This window comes from Lagenorhynchus albirostris, chromosome 11, assembly GCF_949774975.1.
Source record: "Lagenorhynchus albirostris chromosome 11, mLagAlb1.1, whole genome shotgun sequence".
Classification (NCBI taxonomy): domain Eukaryota; kingdom Metazoa; phylum Chordata; class Mammalia; order Artiodactyla; family Delphinidae; genus Lagenorhynchus; species Lagenorhynchus albirostris.
This window is the reverse complement of record NC_083105.1, coordinates 68783689-68805246: the sequence shown is the minus strand read 5'-3', so window position 1 is coordinate 68805246 and position 21558 is coordinate 68783689. Positions and strand designations below refer to the sequence as shown.

The window sequence follows — 21558 nt, the reverse complement described above, 5'->3', positions numbered from 1 at the left end:
CAATTCTCAGAAAAAGGAACCTAATAGCAAAAAATACATGAAAGGATCTTCATCCAACCTAGTAATTAAATAAATATAAATTCAAACAATGAAATACTATGCTCTGCCCCATAAGATCAGAAAAAAATTTCACATGTCACTGAGGATGTGGATACTCTAAACTTTTTACACCCTGCCAGTGGTAATTTAACTTGATTTAACCCCTTTAGAAAGTAGTAATTTGGCAATTTCTAGGGAAGTTTAAGATGGATGGATGAAACATATTATTGCTCAAAAGGATCTACTCCCTCCCTTGGGAGAGGATTGTGAGTCCTCACTCATTTCCATATGTCTGGCCATCCTGCACTTGTAGAGGTAGTATATTTCCCTGCCCCATTGACTAGGATTTGGTCATGCGATTTAAGTTGACCAATTGAATATGAGTATACATGTGTACCCCTTCTATGAACAGAAGCTTTTGAAGTCATTGCAAATTTTTGTCAGCCTCCTGCCCATTATTTCCGTGAGAAGGGTATACACTGGATAGGAGCTGTTTCCATCCCAGCTGCAACAATTTGAATAAAATCTTTTAAGAATTTCTGTAGTGATTTTAGAGTTATAGACTTTTTGGTGAAGAATTTTTTTTTTTAACCTGAAAGGAAAATGAAAACAAAGTCCTAATATATCACACAAACATGTTTATTACTTAAATGTTTATAAATTATAAGATTTTACTTATGAATAAAAACATTTCTAGAAAATGTTACACATTTTGTAATAATGTTTGTAACTGGTTTCAGGCACATAGTGCAAAATACTTCTTTTCTGATACAGAGATCCCTAAATGTTTATCTAACCACATTGGCACAAAATTGCTTTAGTACCTTATATGGTACAATATACCCCTAATAAATCTTTGAAAGAGAAAAACTTTGTGGGCAAAACTAGTACACTACTATTTACCGGCAAAAATCTATTAGTAGATTCAGTTTTCTTGGTTTATAAAGTAGGTTGCCATAGAAAAATATTATTTGTCTATGATTCTTTTAAAATCACATTATTATATAATACACAAATTATTCACCTGAAAAAAATCTCTTAATACCTGAGAATTTGTCCATGAATAGTTAATTTTTATACTATCTTTTATGTTCTGGCTTTGAGATACCTCAGATATGAAATAACTTGAACGTCTCTAATAAAAATTTTGCAAATGTAAACATAATTTTATGTTTACCAAAATAGGATCTTCAACATGTCAATAATTCTTACTTTTCTACTTGATTAATAAAATACAGTACTTAACTGTGAGAAAATTAATTTTTTAAGAGTAGACATATACATATATAAGATCTATAAAGACATGATAGAATATACACATTATAAAAACAATGTATTGCTCTTATAAGTACAATCAAATTAGAGGTAGGTGTTTTAAGTCAAATTCTACTATATCGTATCTTCTTCTGTATTATTCCCACAAAATTTCATATGTAGTATTTAACCAAAGCATATATTTTAAATACAAAATTATACCATATTTTAGGATGTTTTTTTCAAGCACCATAATGCACAATTAAAAATTAAAGGAAACATAAAACAAAGTATCTAAGCTGTATCAGTAGAAAGTATAATGGCTATGTACTTTTTTGATGTGACTATTGATTTGCTATTCACCTGACAGATTCAATATGTTTATCGCAGTTTTAAATAAGTTCGTTTTCCTAATTTTTACTTGCTCCATTTTAACAAGTAGAATAAACATTCATTGTACAGTAGGATACCAGAGCAGAGATTTACATGTGTGTTTATAGGCATAAGGTAATTGTGGTCCAGTCCAAGCTGTTAACAGCAATATTATCTTGGTATAATGCAAGCATCCCTGTATACCCTATCATAAATTACTATATCCTTTTAAGGATCCAGATTAGAATCACATATCGTTCAGTTTATTTTGAAGGCCTTGAAAAAATTAAGCAGTGATGTGACTCCCTGATGAGCGCCCTGAAAAAAAGGCACAGACATTTTAGACATGGAAATCTCAGGAAGGGAAGGGTAAAGAAACAAGCACCAGCTATTTGCAGTTTCCAGAGAATGTCTCCTCTTTGGGACACACTTCCCACTTCTGAATGTTCATATTACTTGAATTGGGAGACCAGTAGTCATGTGAGGAATACACTTTCCACAGAACCCTCCACATCTGCCGTAGACTTTGGTTCCATCCTGAAAATAGGAAGAGGCAGAGATACAGGAGAATCTGTTACAAGCTAGTATCTGCGTGCACAGGGCAGAAAAAGCAAATGCTTTGAATCATGCGGTTGAAATAATTAGCCAAGATTTCATACAACAATTATACTTGAGGTCAAAGGTCATGCCATTTCAGGATTAGTTGAAATTTGTGGTCATGGGAATTAGATAATGTGAGATTCATATTATCTACTTAATGATTATAAACCACACTCTAATTTAGACAATTCATCTCAATCCACTTATTTTTCAACAAGATATCTATTTGCTTCAGTGAGTTTATTAAAACCTCTCCCAATCTGTTGTCCAGCATTGCCATGATTTTATATAAGATTCTCACAGACTAAAAAAAAGATAGCATGCAAACTTGACCTTAACTGAATCCAAGCCATATTAACCTCAAATATCTCCTGGAAGCATTAGAAACACAGCCTGAAGAAAATATTTAGAAGGTGATAAAATGGGGGGGGCAGGGAATAAAACTGGACTGAAAGCAGGAATTATAATTAGACAAGGACTAAAAAGGGAGATTCTTCTTTTTTTTAGGAAAGCAGAGCTGCTTACTGAGGAATGGCTGGTGAAGAAGGTGGTCAGGACATGCTAGATTTTCTTTCCAAACTGTCTTCCATCTTTAGGTCCAAAAGTCAAAAGGCATTTTAATAGGATAAAGCAAAAATAGCTTGAACTCCTAGTTTCTAGAAAAGGTAAGTTTTGCTTTGTTTTTGTTTTTTTAATCTAAGGAAGGAGGGTAGAGAAGGAAACTTAGGGTTCCTGGAAATTTTGAGGATGAATATCTTGAGATCGGGGGCTTTTGAAGTTGCCTCTCCTTTCAAAAGCTTTCTAAACTCTAGAGAGTCTGAGTAAACAGAGAAAGGAATGGCAGTAAAAATTCCAATTTATATACATTCCTGTTCGCAAACGGATCGTATAAGTAAACCCCTAATCTTGCTTAAATGTAATGGGAAATGAAAATATGTGTGCATTTCCATAAGTACATTTGGGTTTCACAAGTCTCATTTTCACACCAGGCAATAGATCTCAGGAAATACCTTCATGTGCAAAATTTTTGATTGAGGGAGAAACTCTCAATTAAATAAACAAATAAATAATCTTTAGAATAGAACTTAAATAGAAGCAAAAGTAATGATTGTACTAAATATTCATTTTTACTGTTGCCCTCAGCCAGATCTCATTTAACCAAAAGATACCTAAAAGCTGTATAAAGTCAGAATATCTCATTGCACTCTCTACATTTTCTACTTGCTCAGAATATACTTTAACTAGGTAATTAATTTATTTCCATTCTTCTACCAAAAGGGATTAGACCAAAATTTGCCAAATAAATATTTAGAAATAGCCATTTTTGAAAAGCCTACTGCTTGCCCATATGATAGAAATAATAAAAATTTAAATTCTTTAATTATAAATTGAAACACAATTTCATAATATTCAGAAATATAATGTTTTAGTCTCTGATTATTAGAAAATTGAATTTCATTTATAAGTAGTATTCATATAAATAGGAGTGTAACAGAAGTCACTTTTATCAAAAGAAAGAAAAATGATAAAACCTTAGAGTAGGCAGGGGGTTGTTGATGGTGCTGATTTATGTGCAATATAGGTGAGGACACTTATAATGTAGATCCTGATTTACTATAGATAGAATCATGTTATCTAAGACATGGGAACTCCAAGTACTAGGAGCCATCTCATAAAGAGTATGTGCTAGTACACCATACCAGCATCAAAATTAAATGGATTCTACTTTAGAGAATACATGTGCTATAGGTAAAAACCAAATACCAATGTTCTCTAGATAAAGGTAGACAGAGGAAAATATGCATACAACCCTAAAAAATATTCCTAATTCTTGAAGAACCTATAAAGGATATTTGTTAAATGACAAATGGCTCCAACCTCAGCTCCATCACTAAATCAAAGTAGTGAGGTAAATAAACCAAAAAGTTATCTCTCACTTTGAAATATTAAAACCTACAAACCTTTAATAATTAGAATATAGCTAAAAGCACTACATCTTTTTGAAGTACCTGCATTTCAAGCCATCAACCCCAAACTTGAGCTACTTCAATCTATATGCTCTGGCATTTGATTTCATGTTCAGATATATGTAGGCTAAACATGAATGTGTATGTATATAAAACCTACATAAACACATGAATAAAAATGAACCCAATTCCATAATTTCATAAATTAATGTTATATTTCATTCATCATATGCAATAACGCATTAGTCATTAACTTCATATAACTCTAAATTTAAAGTACAGGACCTTTAATGCTAGTTCACAGCACAGAAGTATTTCAGACAGATTTTTTGGTCCAGCAGGACTTACTTGTGATCTGTGAATGATGACAGAGGCATAACTGCCCTGAGCAAGCCACTTTGCTGTACTGGATATCTTCATTCCAGTTCCAGCCAAATTAATGCTGAATTGTCCCTGGATTGAAAATAAAACAAAATAAAAATAGATGGAATTCATAAAATATTTAAGCATCCACTTTGCTGGAAACACCTGAATTGGAATTATGTAAGAAAGGACTCAAATTGGTTTTCAAGATTCTTTCTTTAGAAAATGAAAGAATATTAATACAACCTTACACTAAAGAAAATGAACAGGCTAAAGACTTTTTAAATTGATTACAAATAAGTCTTCTCAATTATAAGAGACAACTGAAATAATACCAGATAATGTTATTTGTGCAAAAGTAATTCTGTCCAACACTAGGACTCTAGGGTTGACAGCTAGAGCTTATGCTCCTGTAGCAACAGCAAGTCCAGTCAGAATGGGTGTTCACAGGGATTGATACCAACCAGACTTTAACATTTCTCCAGTTTCAATTTTTGACCCCTCGTTGCTAATTTCCCTAAGTTACACCTGTTTAATGTATTTCCTAGAATCTTCTGTTACTGTGCCCTTACCTTTTGTGTTAAGAATGTTACTTTTTAACCTACCACACAAAACTATTGAATGTGATATTATTGCCCCAGCTATCATGTGCTTTTAAGAGCCCAGAAGTGTTATGTGGACGTCTGATGCCACATGATTTACACACATGGTATGTGAGCCCCCTAGTGGCTTTATGATCGAGTTATTTTCAAGACACAAGAACCAGTTTCATGTCAAAATATTCCAGACTATCTCTGCTAAAAATTAAACTTTAGGGCTTCCCTGGTGGCGCAGTGGTTGAGAATCCGCCTGCCAATGCAGGGGACACGGGTTCAATATCCGAGAAGATCCCACATGCCGCGGAGCAACTAAGCCTGTGTGCCACAACTACTGAGCCTGCACGTTAGAGCCCGTGCACTGCAGCAAGAGAAGCCACCACAATGAGAAGCCAGTATACAGCAACGAAGACCCAACACAGCCAAAATTAAATAAATAAAATAAATAAATTTATTTAAAAATAAACTTTAAATATCTGTTAATTAAGAAAGTGCCTGACTAAAATTGGTAACATTTGTGGCACATGTATATGATCTTGCAGTACAGAATTATACACTGAAAAGCTGAAGTACTTAATGAAAGCTAATTAAGCCTACTGCCAATGTTTAATATACATGCAGATTTAGAGCGATATTAGGACAATCTTAGATCACATCACAATATCCTATGGCGTAAGACTCAGGAATCTTGAGCAAGACAGTGATAAAACATTAAAGATTATGTTATGTCAATGAAAATATTATCTTGTCATGAAAGCAAACTAAATAGCTTTCAAATATATTTATAATATGAATTATTACAACTGCTAAAAAATTATGTATCAGTTTAGTTTATTAAGTTAGATTTCTTAGGAATCTTATATACTTCTTATTTAAAATCAAAATAGAGATTCAAATACATTTATAATACAATGATAATATATGGAGAATTTTCCCCAAAATAGAAATAATTTGTTTTACATAAATTTCAAAGAAAATTAATTGTTATATACGTCATTTGGTTATGAAATTTAGAATATGACCTGTATGTGTGCTTCATTGCTGTATTCCTAGAGTCCAAAAGAAGGCCTAGGCACTCAGTAAGTGTTTTTAAATGGATGAATGAAGTGCAACATTATAAATATTAAATTTTAGCATTGTAAAAGTTAATACACAAATACACAGCTAAACCCTTCATGCTCGTGATAATGAATGACACTAACGCTACACACATCAGAATTTTATATTAGTTAAATATTTGAATGAGAAGAAGTAATTCTAAGGATATATTCTACTGGTTAATACTTAGTCATCTCATACAGGTTTTGCACTGAATACCTTCATCCCACCTTAACTCATAAATAGGCCTCTCACCAAATAAAAGAAATGGAACTATATTCTGTGGTGTAGGTTTCCTGTGGCTAACCACTTACTGAGTGCCCCAGTTGGGGGAATGCAATGTTTTCACAACCTAATAGTTTACACTTCCATTTATTCTTTTTTTTTTTTTTTTTTTTTTGCGGTACGCGGGCCTCTCACTGTTGTGGCCTCTCCCGTTGCGGAGCACAGGCTCCGGACGCGCAGGCTCAGCGGCCATGGCTCACGGGCCCAGCCGCTCCGCGGCATGTGGGATCTTCCCGGACTGGGGCACGAACCCGTGTCCCCTGCATCGGCAGGCAGACTCTCAACCACTGCGCCACCAGGGAAGCCCCCATTTATTCTTTACCTCCCTGCTCAAGGTTGCTTGGAAGCTTTCAGCTGGAAAGGAAAGACAAAAATCCAACTGACTACAGTACTGAGAGACTTAGGTGGTCATTAACACAATGAGTTGGGTCTAGAAGTATCTGCTGCTTCATTTCTCCAGACTAATTTTCATGATCTTTGTTTACATCTTTAGTCCTTGTTCAAAAGCTACATAATACAATCTCAAAGAAATGGCAAAACAATTCAACTGAACTCTGGGATGATATTGACAGGTAAAAATACACTTCACTCATTTGTTCGAAATTAACTGAGTGGCAGACTTGGTATGAAGCACTACTGCAATACAGAGAGAGGTTTTGCTCTAGGTTTGAGAAGTGAAGCACAGATTGGTGGTTGCCAGAGGTAGGAGCTGGAGGGGGAAATGGGTGAGGGTGTTTTACAAGATAAATAAATCCTGGGGATTAATGTGCAATATGGTAACTATAGTTAAGTATACTGTATTGTATATTTGAAAGTTGCTAAGAGAATAGATCTTAAAAGTTCTCATCACAAGAAAGAAAAAATTGTAACTATGTGAGGTGATGGATGTTAACTAAAACCATTGTGGTAATAATTTTTCAATATATACATAGTCAAATAATTATGTTGTACACCTTAAACTAATACAATGTTTAATGACAATTATATTTTAATAAAATGGAGGAAACTAAATCTGATATACACATAAATAAATGTGATGCAATGTAGAGAATTATAGGTGCCATAAGAAAGGTACTGGTACATTCCTATGGAACTTTAGAAGTAATAAATGATTGAATAATTGTATTAATTACTTATTTCAATTCCATTACTTTAGTTAAGATTAAAATTTAAACCTCCTTTAACCTAATATTTAACTTGAAAAATTAGTTCAACATAGTATCAACTAAAAAATATGGTTTTTTGAAGTAGTATGAAGTTTATCTCCTCTTGTACTCTCGACATTTTTTAGAAGAGGCCATCATAAGAAGTAAAATTCTAACAGCCAAATCACAAGTGGAAGGTAAGGTGATTCAGAAGACCTAAGAATTCAACAGATTGGAATGTCTGCCCTTGAGTAATTAGCTGCATCAAAGGAAAAAGTAGTTATGGATACAAGGCAGAGGGAAAGCACAGAAATAGATGCAAGTTTTAATGTTCCACTTCTTTGATTGACTGGTTGGTTCATATGTACCCATTATATCATTAGGTTTTACAATCTTAAAGTTTGTTCCACATATTTTATTATGAATGGGATCTATAGATCTAATGCAATTCCAATAAGAGTAATGATTCTAAAATTTATATCGAAAGACAAAGAAATTAAAATAAAACAAGTTTGAAAAAAAATAAATTTGAAGGACCCACACTACCTTGTTTTAACACTTATTATAATAAAGCTATCATAACCAAGACAGTGCTGTGTTGGTGAAGAGAGAGACATGTAGATCAATGGAACAGAAGACAGAGTCAGAAACAGACCCACATAAATATGTGCTCTCTCTCTCTCTCTCTATATATATATATATATATATATATATTTTTTTTTTTTTTTGGCCTCACCTCATGGCATATGGGATCTTAGTTCCCCGACCAGAAATCGAAGCCATGCCCCTGCATTGGAAGTGTAGATTCTTAACCACTGGACCACCAGAAAAGTCCCCTCCAATTGATTTTTGACAAAGGCGGAAAGGCAATTTACTGGAGAACGCACTGTCTTTTCAACAAATGGTGTTAAGACAACTGGATGTCTATAGGCAAAACCCTTCCAACTTCATAAAAAATTAGTTCAAAATCAGTCATAGGTCTAGATGTAAAGCATAGAACTATAAAAATATTTTTAAGAACACATAGAAGAAAATCTTTGTAACCTGGAGTAAGTCAAAGGCTCTTAAATATGACATTAAATGTACAACCCACAAAAGAAAAAAATCATAAATTTGACTTCATTAAAATTTAAAACTTCCACTCTGTGTAAGACAATTAAGAGAAAGAAAAGATAAGGTCCAGACCAGGAGAAAAAGACTTGGAAATGTTATATACAACAAAAGACTTGTAACCAGACTATGTAAAAAACCCTCAAAACTAAACAGTAAGGAACAATAAGGAAACAAACAACCTAATTTTAAAAATGAGCAAAAGACTTAGGCATACACTTCACCAAAGAGTATATACAGATGGAAAATAAGCATATGAAAGATACTTAACATTATTATCCATTAGTGGAATGTAAATTAAAACTACATTGAGCTACCACAGAAGATGGGAAAACAAACAAAAAACTTGACAATACTAAGTGCTGACAAGGAAGCTAATCAACTAGAAATTTAATCTTTGCTGGTGGGAATAAAAAACGGTACAGCCACTGTATCAAACAGTTTAGCAGTTTCCTATAAAGTTAAACATACACATATCATGTGACCCTACAATTTCACTCATAGGCATTTATCCCAGAGAAATGAAAATGTACGTTCACACAAAAACCTGTATACAAATGTGCATCTCAGCTCTATTCATAATCTCCAAAAACTATAAACAACTCATTTTCTTCCAACAAATGAACAAACTGTAGGACAGCTGTATGACATCCATTTGATGGAATAATGCTCAGAAATAAGGAAGAAAAAATTATTGACACATGCAAAAACACAGATGGACCTCAAAGGCATTATGTTGAGTGAAGGAAGCCAATCTCAAAAGGTTACATATTGTGTGATTCCATTTATAACACATATCTATGTCATCTCAGAAAATGCAAAACTAAAGCAACAGAAAAAAGATCAGTGTGTACCAGGAGTTAGGTGGGAGGGAGGAACTGACTCCATGGAGGAAATGTGAGGGAGCTATTCTATATTCAGATTATGGTAAAGTAACATGAATCTGTATGTATGTTAAAACTGTATACTAATAAAGGCAATTTTATTGTGTTTTTTTTCACCTTAAGATGTGAATGAATATAACACCTATTTAAAGAAAAAAATTTCCAATTGACTTGCAAACAAAACCCAAGTACATGCTATATGTAATAGACACACTTGAAGTGACTCATAAAGGCCAAAACTAAAAGCATGTGCAAAAGTGTACCAGGAAAATGTACATAGAGAACAGGGGTAGCAAATCCTGATAAGGTAGAATAGAATTCAAGTATGAAATCAGGAAAACATGACAAAGAAGTGCTAAAAACCATAATCCACAATGAAGACGTAATATGTGAGTATTATGCATCAAATAACACAGAAACTTTTTTTCTTTTTTATCGCGGTATGCGGGCCTCTCACTGTTGTGGCCTCTCCCATTGCAGAGCACAGGCTCCGGACACGCAGGCTCAGCAGCCATGGCTCACGGGCCCAGCCACTCCGCGGCATGTGGGATCTTCCCAGACCGGGGCACGAACCGGCGTCCCCTGCATCGGCAGGTGGACTCTCAACCACTGCGCCACCAGGGAAGCCCAAACACAGCAAATTTTATGAAACAAAACTGCAGGAGATGAAAGGAGACATAGGTAGAAACATCCTAATAATAGGAAATTTTAATATACCACTTTTAATAACAAAATAGATCAAGCAGGCAAAAATAAGGAGAGAGATGATCTAAACAATATAAATAAAAGGGTAGATCTTATGCATATATATCAAACTCTGCAGTCTGATAATAAAGAATACACGTTCAAAATATGTAAAAACTGGCTCTGAATACTCAAAATGGATGCTGGCCATGATCCTCTGGCATTGGTTATTTCTCTTGCTCTCATGTAATCAACATTAATTACAAAACAGTTAAAGAGATACACATTGCGTTTTTGTTTTTTTTTTTATGGCTCTGTGAAAAGTACCGAACATTTTACTTCACTTTTGAGGTATATATATATATATATATATATATATATATATATATATATATATTCTAAAGTCACATCAACACTCCTTAACTTCATCTTATATTACAATGTGGCAAAGTTTATTTTCCCTAGAGAGTGCCATATGTGTCCATTTTCTTTTTAGCATTCATGTCCCGGCGTGCCCTATCATATGCAACAAAGAGAATATGGTTTTGAGGAATCCCAAACAACAGAATAAGTTCTTTCTGTGACATCAAACATCTGGAGAGTATTCATGCAAATCTTATATAACTTAACACAGAATCTGGTTTATATATTTGACAGAATAGCTTCAAGAATACTGGACAGTTTGTATTTTTGGTAACAGTAACTTCAGGCACTTGAATACAGACTGAAAAAAATGGGCATACCTTTTTTGACAACACATACCTATGCCCAATAACATCTAATTTTGGAAATAGAGCTTTGCATTCCAGAAATGCAAACTAAGTGGAAGAGCCATCTCACCTTGACTAGCAGAGAGGAGCATTTTATTACTACACTGGGGCTACCTCTGACTTCCTCAAGGATCTTGTACAGGTTGTTGACACAGAGTGTCTGTTTCTCCAACTATAAATTGGGGTTACCCAGTTTATAACTATGTACTTTTCTCAAGATATTGTAGGGGAAAATGGGGTTACATAAAAATTGGAGTAATGGAGTTAGAAATTACTGAAAATATCTGTTTTATCATTTAAAAACTTGATTGTGCTAAGATCTCTTATTCTGATTTCATGCTCATTGAGAAATATACTGTTTATAATAATTAGTTTTCTGTTAAGATATTTTCTATAAGCAAAGTTTACTAATGAGATAAAAGGAGTTTTGATTCCACTTGACAGTTATATTACTTATTTGTATATCAGTCTCCTGTGAATTTTGTTGATGTCTCATTGACCAGATTTATTCAATTCAACATGTAATGAAAAGGACCAGATTCCCAGAATGTCATGACCTTTCCGAGGTAATAGTACATTGTAGCACACTCTTCACATCTCTAGGTGGCATTTACTTCTTTCTAATTTACTTCTTTCTAATCATATCAAGTATACGACCAGAAGGCATTGATTAGAAGGAATATGGATTGTTGGACAAAGTTGACCAGTCTTGACATGGGTTGGTCATTGGAGACTGAATAATCTCCATTTAAAAGGGTCAAAATGGAAAAGTTATTTTAAATATCCATATGTGAAAGAAAAGATTGTTTAAAGTGCTAAAAGTTTTAGAATACACATCCTTGACCTTAGAACAACTGTTCAAAGAGACATAGTGTAAGACTTCAGAAGGGGGAGTTCATCAGGAAAAGCATAGTCCTGGGAAGAGAACTAAATAAAAGATGTAGGTCAGAGAGTCACCGTTTTGCAGGGAGACCAATCATCTGGTAGGCCAACATGAGCGAAGCAGGGAAGGAGAAGAATGGACATGAATAGAGCTAACCAGGCTCAAAGATTGAATGAGAACCTGAGATTCCTCTGCAAAGCTGTGTACCTTAAAAAATATAGCCAATAGAGGGAGCACATTTGGAATGGCTTTTGAGGAGACCTGTGGACTCTTTCTTCACTGAAACAATAGAGAAAAATAGGAATAGAGGGGAACTTCCTCAACTTGATAAAGAACACTTACCAAAAATCTATAGCTAACATTACAGTTAATGGTGAAAGACTGAATGCTTTCCCCCTAAGATCAGAAGCAGTTAAAGCATGTCCACTATCACCACTCTTCAAAATAATGCTAGAAGTTCTAGACATACGTACTAGTATGATTCCACCTATATAACATCTTTGTAAAGACAAAAATTATGGAAATGAAGGCTAGATTAGTGGTTGCTAGAGGATAAAGTGAGGCTGGTGGTAGGAGGGAAGTAGTTGTCATTATAAAAGTTCTTGTGGGGCTTCCCTGATGGTGCAGTGGTTAAGAATCCACCTGCTAGTGCAGGGGATACGGATTCGATCCCTGGTCCGGGAAGATCGCACATGCCGTGGAGCAACTAAGCCCATGCGCCACAACTACTGAGCCTGCACTCTAGAGCCTGAGAGCCACAACTACTGAGCCTGCATGCCACAATTACTGAAGCCTGCGTGCCTAGAGCCTGTGCTCCGCAACAAGAGAAGCCACCACAATGAGAACCCTGTGCAACGCAATGAAGAGTAGCCCTCACTTGCTGCAACTAGAGAAAGCCCGCACACAGCAATGAACACCCAATGCAGCCAAAAATTAAATTAAATTAAATTAAAAAAAAATAAAGTTCTTGTGGTGATAAAAATGTTCTGTATATTGATGTAGAAATGTCAATATCCTAGTTGTGATATTATACTATAATCATGCAAGATGTTACCATTTGGGGAAACTGGGTACATGGAATCTCTGTATTATTTCTTAGAACTACATGTCAGTCAACAGTTACCTCAAAATAAAATGTTTAATTTCAAATATAAAAAATATATAAAATACAAAACGATTTCAAGTCTCTTGAAATTGTCCTAAGGCTATACAAAAAAATGGAGAAACATTTATTTGGGAAAATCTATGAAATCTAGGTAAGAACAGTAAGCATCTGTGACATCTGAACCATGACCTGTCCTCTCTTCCCCACCTCAGCAAGATGGCAGTTCTACTCTTCGTGGGTGCAGCTACGAACACAGGACTGTATTTCCCCCAGCTCTCTGCTAGGGCTAAGCTTTCTCCTAGGGTGTGTGGGGGGCGGCGGGGGTTGGGGGACACCAGCACTCCTCATCTCACCCAGCTCTGTATTGCTGAAGCTGTCTTAGAGGCAAGAATGGTGGAGAGTCTGAAGCTCCCTTCCACCACTCAGTCCCTACTCATAGATCAGAAGATCGGCCCCAGGCATGGCAGCCCAAGAACACAAGGCCTGAGTCAGTCCCACGCAAAATCACTGGTAGGGCAGAAGTTCCATGCTGAGCAAGGCAAGCCAAGAAGACCAGGGCATGTTGCCATTACCCAGCATTCTGCTTATAGATGGGGGATGCCACTCTGCAAAGTGGGTTCTACCCACTCAATCCACAGAATTGGTGCAAAGGTCCTTCCTTGGGGGAAAATCAATCTGTAAGAACAGAAAATTCCATAGCTTTTCCTAAGGAGACTGAGCTTATTTGGGACAGAACATGGGGAAATTTAAGCCTAAAGGGCATATTGAAAATAAGATTTTAGTGGTGTGCAGTTAAGAGGAGGATGGGGGTAACTGGATGAGAGCAAGAAGCCAAATGGTAGGTCAAAGCTCAGTTTATCAGAGAAAACCAGGGAAAGAGACAGCCAAGAAGGGCTCCTCTTGAAGTCTGACCTGACCTCAAAGACTGACCTATAAGACTAACCTGGCCAAGGGGCCTGAGTTTAATTGGATCAGACCATGTAGTGATTTATGCCTCCAGGATGTTACTGAAAGAACAGAGTGATCATATACTAATTAGTGGAAGCTAAGAGCTGAGTGTGATATCAGTAGAGGCAGGCCATCTAGAAACTTCATCAAAGACAGGCCAACTAAAAACACTGTCATTCCAGGAGGATTGGGGTGACAGTGTACATGTCCAAGGCTGAGTCCTCTGAGGAGTGACATTAAAGGCTGCACACCACAGGGGAAATAGATGTCCCTGAAATAGCCCAGCCAAAGAGCTAAACAAATACATAAGCAAGCAAACAACAAATCCTAGAGGGAAGGGGAAACTTAGTATCCACAGTTGCTAAAATATCTTATCTAAAATGCCCGGTTTTCAACAAAAAATTGTGAAACATGCAAAGAAACTGGAAAGGATGACTCATATACAGGGGAAAAGGCAACAGAAACTGCCTTTGAGAGGTTTCAGATGTCAGGCTAAGCAGATAAAGACTTCAAAGTACCTATTATAAATATGCCCAAAGAACTACAGAAAACTGTGTTTAAAAAAGTAAAGGAAGGTATGATAATAATGTCTCATCAAATAGAGACTGTCAATAAAGAACTAAAAATTATATTTATAAAAAGAGCCAAAGGACAACTTCAGGAGTTTAAAAGTACAATAACCAAAATAATAAATTCACTAGAGCAGATCGATCAGTAGATTTGAGCTGGCAGAATAATCAGCAAACTTGAAAAGATATCAATAGTGATGAAACAATCTGAAAAATAGAAAAAAAAATGAAGAAAAAATGAATAAAGCCTCAGAGAAATAAAGGGACGCCATTAAGTGCACCAACATATGCATGATGGAAGTACCAAATAGAGCAGAAAATATATTTGAAGAAATAATGGCTGAAAACTGTCTAAATTTCATGAAATGCATTAACCTACACATCTAAGAAGCTCAATAGACTCCAAGTTAAGTAGACACAAAGAGATCTACATCCAGATATGTCACAGTAAAGATGCTGAAAGTCAAAAAAAAAAAAACAAAAAAACTGAAAGCATCAAGAGAAAAATGACCACATATGTGGGAATCCCAGTAAGATAAATAGCTGAGTTCTAGAAGCCAGAGGACAGTGGGATGGCATATTTAAAGTGCTGAAAAATAAAAACTGTAAAATAATTTTCTAGAAAATCAATCTCTCAAGAATGAATGCAAAATAAAGACATTCCCAGATAGACAAAACTGAGAGGATTTGTTATTAGCAGACATACTAGTTATTATTAGACATACTAAAGGAAGTTTTTCAGGCTGAAGTCAAGTGACATCAGACAACACAAAACAACGAAAGCGTACTAGTAGAGGTAATTGTAGTAATCATAAAAGACACTATAATTGCATATTTCTTTTTCTTTATTCTCTTGTTTAAAAAGCAATTATATAAACCAATATGTATGTAATTATACTACTGACCAGTATAATATAGAAATGTAGTATATTTGATAATAATGCCACAAATAAAGCAGATGGAAGCAAAGCTATTTTGCAGTAATTAAATGACAGCAGCTGATAACTCAGAACCACAGGAAGAAATGAAGAGAACCAGAAATGCTAAATAAAAAGGCTCATGTAAAAAACTCAATGAAATATAAGTTCTCTCATTTCTTATCTCTAAAAGATATAAAATTATATAAAGTAACACTATAAAATTGTGGTTTGTTACACAGGTAGGTATATGGACAACAAATATAACAACAAAAAAAGGGAAGAAGAGGGCTTCCCTGGTGGCGCAGTGGTTGAGAGTCTGCCTGCCGATGCAGGGGACACGGGTTCGTGCCCCGGTCCAGTAAGATCCCACATGCCGTGGAGCGGCTGGGCCCGTGAGCCATGGCCGCTGAGCCTGCGCGTCCGGAGCCTGTGCTCCGCAATGGGAGAGGCCACAACAGTGAGAGGCCCACGTACTGCAAAAGAAAAAAAAAAAAGGGAAGAGGAAAAAGAGTATATATAGGAGTAATGTTGCTATATGTCACTGCAATTAGGTAGTATAATTCTGGAGAAGATTCTGGAGTAGAGTTAAGATGTACATTGTAAGCCCTAGAGCAACCATTAAGAAAGCAATTTAAAATATAGTGAGAAAATTATTAAGGAAATTAAAATGTTACACTAGAAAATGTTCACTGAATAAAAAAAGCAGTAAAGAAGAGACAAAAACAATACAAGACCTATAAAAACAAAAAGTAAAATGGCAAAGATAAATCCAGACATATCAGTTACAACATTAAGCAATCCAATCAAAAGGCAGAGATTCAACAAAGTACTCCCTGTAGGAGACACTTTTAGGATCCAAAAATATATAGGTTAAAAGCAAATGGGATGAAAACATATATACCATGTACTATAAGCAGCCTGAGTAGCCATTCTAATATCAAATAAATTAGACTTTAAAACAAAACAAAACAAAATGGTACTACAGATAAAGAAGAACATTTTATAATGATATAAGGGTCACTATATCAGGATATTATGACAATTACAGCATACAGTCATGTACAACAAAATCACAAGGTAAATAAATCTAATACAAAATAAATGAAACAAAAGGATTGAAGTGAGAAGCAGACAATTCAGCAATAATAGCTGCAAAGTTTCCGTAGATAGAATAACTAGGCAGAAGATCAACAAGGAAATGGAAGAGTTGAACAATACTTTCAACCAACAAGTCCTGACAGACATCTACAGAACACTTCACCCAACAACAACAGAACACACATTCTTTCCAAGCACATATTGAACATTTTCCAGGATAGCCATATGCTATGTATAAAACAAGCCTCAATAAATTTTAAAAGATTGAATAATACAAAGTGTGTTTTCCAACCACAATGGAATGAAAGTAGAAATCAATAACAGAAGGAAATGTGCGAAATTCACAAATACATGGGACTTAAACACCACACTCCTAAATAACCAGTGAGTCAAATGAGACACCACAAGTGATAATAGAAAATACTTTAAGATGAATGAAAATGAATTCACAACATACCAAAACTTCAGGGATGCTGCAAAAGAAGTGCTTAAAGGAAAATTTACAGCTGCAAATGCCTATATTAAAAGAGAAAAAAGATCTCATACCAATGACCTAAACTTCCACCTAAAACACTGAAAAAAAGGAGAGCAAATTAAATCTAAAGCAAGCAGAAGGAAAGAAATGATAATGAATAGAGTGGAAATTGATGAAACAAAGAAGAGAAAAATAACAGAGAAAATCAATAAAATCAGAAGTTGGATTTTTGAAAAGAACAAAATTGACAAACCAAGAAAAGAGAGAGGAGACTCAAAGCTCTAAAATCAGGAATCAAAGAGGGGACATGATTGTGAATCTCACAGGAATATAAAGGATTATATGGAATATTACATACAATTACATGCCAACCAATTAGATAACTTTGGTGAAATAGACAAATTCCTAAAAGCAAAAACAAAAAACATAAGCTTACCAAAACAGACTCAAGAAGAACTAGAAAATCTGAAAAGATCTACAGTAAGTAAAGAGACTGAATTAGTAAATAAAACAACTTTCACAAAGAAAAGCCTGAGCTCAGATGGCTTTGCTGGTGAATCCTACCAAACATTAATTTTTCACAAACTCTTCCGAAAAAGTAGAAGAGGAGGGACCACTTCCCAATTTATTCTATGGAGCCAGTACTTCCCTGATACCAAAACCAGAAAAAGACATCACAAAAAAAGAAAATGATAGGCCAATATCTCTTCTGAATACAGAGGAAAATCTAGCAACATATAAGAAGGATTAGACCTCATGACCAAGTGGGATTTCCCCAGGAATGCAAGATTGTTTCAACATACAAAAATCAATCAGTGGGCTCCCTGGTGGCGCAGTGGTTGAGAGTCCACCTGCCGATGCAAGGGACGCGGGTTCATGCCCCGGTCCAGGAGGATCCCACATGCCGCGGAGCGGCTGGGCCTGTGAGCCATGGCCTCTGAGCCTGCGCGTCCAGAGCCTGTGCTCCGCAACGGGAGAGGCCACAATGGTGAGAGGCCCGCGTAATGCAAAAAAAAAAAAAAAAAAATCAAGCTGTGTGATACACCATATCACAACGGTAATGGACAAGAACCACAGGATCATCACAACAGATGCAGAAGGAGCATTTGACAAAATCCAACAGTCATGATAACACCACTTCAATTAGGAAAAGAAGGGCACTTCCTCAATCTAATCAAAGGCATCTACAAAACTCATAGCTAACACACTCAATGATGAAGGACTGAATGCTTTCCCTCTGAAATCAAGAATAGGACAAGGATGTCCACTCTTGTCACTTCTACTCAACACTATCCTGGAAGTTTTAGCTAGTGTAATGAGGCAAGGTAAAGAAATAAAAGGCATCCAGATTGCAAAGGAAGAAGTAAAATTATTTGTGCGTGACATTACTATGTATATAGAATATCCCGGGGAATCCAATAAAAAACTATTACAACTAATAAATGAATTCAGCAAGGTTGCAGAATACAAGATCAATTTACAAAAATATTGGCAAAAATTAGTGATTTATTGAGGCCTCGGATTTTTTTTTGGAGGGTGGTCTCTTTATTGGGCAAGTCTCCTTGTCAAAAGTCTTCTTTATCTTGAGCTGGAATCTGCCCTATTAATGTCTCCTTGAGTAACACATACTGAAGTCACTCCTCTTTCATGGACCTCCTTACATATTTAATAGTAGTTATCATAACCTCCCACCATTTTCCTGGCTACCTTCTTCATTTTCCTAACATAATGAAATTTAAACCTTCCTTTTTTTTCCTGATTGTCACCTTCTACTCCTAGATAGATTAAAAATTTATCTTTCCCAGACAGAAATTTTTTTTTTCGGTACGCGGGCCATACAATATTATAGATATGATAGATATTGGATGGATAAATAGATGAGAAAGAATGAATGGACACATTTCCCCAATTTGGTAGTTTTAATTTCTAAATCAAGTCCAACCATGGGCTGAACAATCCTGAGGCATCTCCAATGCAGTGGCAGCTGGCAGAGAAGCAAAGTATCAGGCAGGAACTAAAACCCCTTAATAGGATTTGCCCTGAAGACCTGGCATTTCATAAAGCAACAAAGTAAAGGCATTCTACCCTCTGCTCAAGTGGAGCACAGACAATATGTTTCCAATGCATCATATGAATCATAATGTCTTTGTTGTTCTTTAGCCTTAATTTAATTGTAAAGAAATGTGGTATCACATTTTGTTCCGTGAGGAGGAAAATAATGCTTGTATTATGCCAGCCAATAACAATAACTCAATATGAAAAAAAAAGAAAAAGAAAAAAGAAATTACTACTTGATCTACACTAGTTGTATTGAACTCATGGTGGTTGAATAAAACACATAGGTCTTTTTATATGACATTGCCAGGTTCTACTTGCATTTATGGACCTAAGATTTATATATTTATTCCAGTTAACTTTTTTCATATTCATTTCAGCCTGTAGTTCTAGTGTCTTTTGAACTCCTTTCAGTGTCCTTCTCTAATACAGAAAATGCTCTCTCTTTTTAGCATAAGCATACTTTCTATGTCATAGGATGAAAACTGTGAATGAGAAATTCTTAGAAGAGAGGGCTATGGCAAACCCTTTAGCTAGTTCTCTTCAAAATGAAATCATTATTATAATTACTATCTCCTGGGCAGGATTTTTCATTAATCTATAAATCTACCTAATAATGGTATATTCACCTAGCTTATGTCTCTGTATCTTATCATAAAAAATGTTATTCACACAGAATTTATAAAATCCTATGTTAAAAAAATGAGACAGCAAATTTCTTCTAGGAAGCACACTTTGTACTGGAAAGCTCAAAAATGACATAAAAGGGTGTGCAAAGAGAACTCTGTGAAAGAAAGGATAAAAACAAGAATAAATACATGGAAATGTATTATTTCACAGTAATAGAAAGTTATTCTGAGAATGTTACAGGCCCAAACAGCTAATATAACTGTTGTTAGCAGCAGTGTATGAAAGTCACATGTTTGTGATCCATTCCTTTACCTTGTAACTTATGTCCATTCATTTCTATGGACTAAGTGAAAAGATTGACAGTGATAAAGCATCATGGAAGGAGAAACAGGATCTAAACAATTTAAAATTCTTATTATTACACCCTTCACACAAACCTGGTACTGGTAAAGATGCTTTTCCTCCAAAGTTTATCTATAACCTTTGAAATGAATTTCATGTCAGAAGTTTGCATTTTCTATTTACTTATGTTTCTTGCAGTATTTTGGTCAAGAAAGTGAATGAAGAGAAACAGTATTAACTTTACTCAGTGAGAAAAAATAATCAACTATGAAATACCTGTGGGCATCTGGCTGCACTATAGCAATCTCCAGCTGTGGCAAATGGAACTGCGTTTCCAAATACTGTCTGGGCAAAAAGAAGGTCTGTAGCTAGAAAATAATAAATGAAATTCTTTAGCACTGAGACATTGTATGTTTTCACACCTTCATTGTAAAACATGCAGTCTTCATATTACATTCTTAAATACATTCATATAACTAATCCAAAATTTTAAGCAAAAATGTTGCACAATTGTAGTACATAATATAGATCAGGCTCTCAAATTTTTATTTAATATAAAAATGTTCACCTTATAAATTGCTCTAAAATATGACAAGGACATCTGTAACTAATCTATATGTTTTAAAAGCTAAATAAATGGTCTATCATATTTTACATCATAGTGAATATCTAAAATAGATAAAGTGGCATAAGGAGCAAAATTACAGAGGAAAAAACATTAGTTAAAGATAAATTATGATAAAGCAACATATATGTACTTATAGAGAGTATGCATATCAATTCATTTAGAGAATTCAAAAACATGAAGGTAAAAAGTGTGCCATTTTCTTTGATTTCTTCTATCACTATTTCATTCTTTCTAATCTTACTTTTGCTATTGTTATTAGCAAAATTTCTTGACTGGCAACAATGCTGGTGATTCCATATAAAGTATCAGAAAGAAAAAGTCATTGGCTCAAAAATAGGTTGGGAGGAACCCTAAAGGTTAGCTGGTACAATCACTTATTCATGCTTGAATCACTTAAATAACATCCCAACTAATGCTCATGCAGTCGGTGGCTCTCACCTCTGCTAATGTTGTTTCAAATATCTTTCAGGAGGACTACAAGATCACTGCATGCCCTCATGATGACGCCAGTCCCCTAGAGGCAATCCCCAAAGGTAGCATTTCTGGAAATATTTATCATATCTCCAAGGGCAGCTTCCAAAGCCAGCAGGCCTTCCATGGTGTGCCAGAGTCAGCTTGTACCAAATCATGAGAACCAATTGTGTGTGTCTCTTCCCAACTCCATGCATGATGAGCTCATGTTGGTAGCTTAAAATTGGCCATGGTGGGAATATATACCCCATGGAAACTGGCAAAACC

The 21558-nt window shown here is 35.3% G+C and overlaps 1 protein-coding gene across 2 annotated transcripts in view; it reads right to left on the bottom strand.

Annotated features, from left to right (window-relative positions):
* Positions 1-671: 671 nt before the first annotated feature.
* Positions 672-21558, bottom strand: part of ADAMTS20 (ADAM metallopeptidase with thrombospondin type 1 motif 20) — a 195643-nt gene continuing 174756 nt past the window's right edge. The window contains exons 37-40 of one of the 2 annotated variants that reach the window (XM_060166514.1): positions 20469-20560; positions 4581-4685; positions 2096-2202; positions 672-1983 (exon numbers count right to left, since the gene is read on the bottom strand). In XM_060166514.1, coding sequence (XP_060022497.1) covers positions 2113-2202; positions 4581-4685; positions 20469-20560 — 287 coding nt within the window. In that variant the 3' untranslated portion in view covers positions 672-1983; positions 2096-2112. Of the gene's footprint in view, positions 2203-4580; positions 4686-20468; positions 20561-21558 lie in introns of both variants that reach the window. The other variant, XM_060166513.1, reaches the window with a different exon arrangement.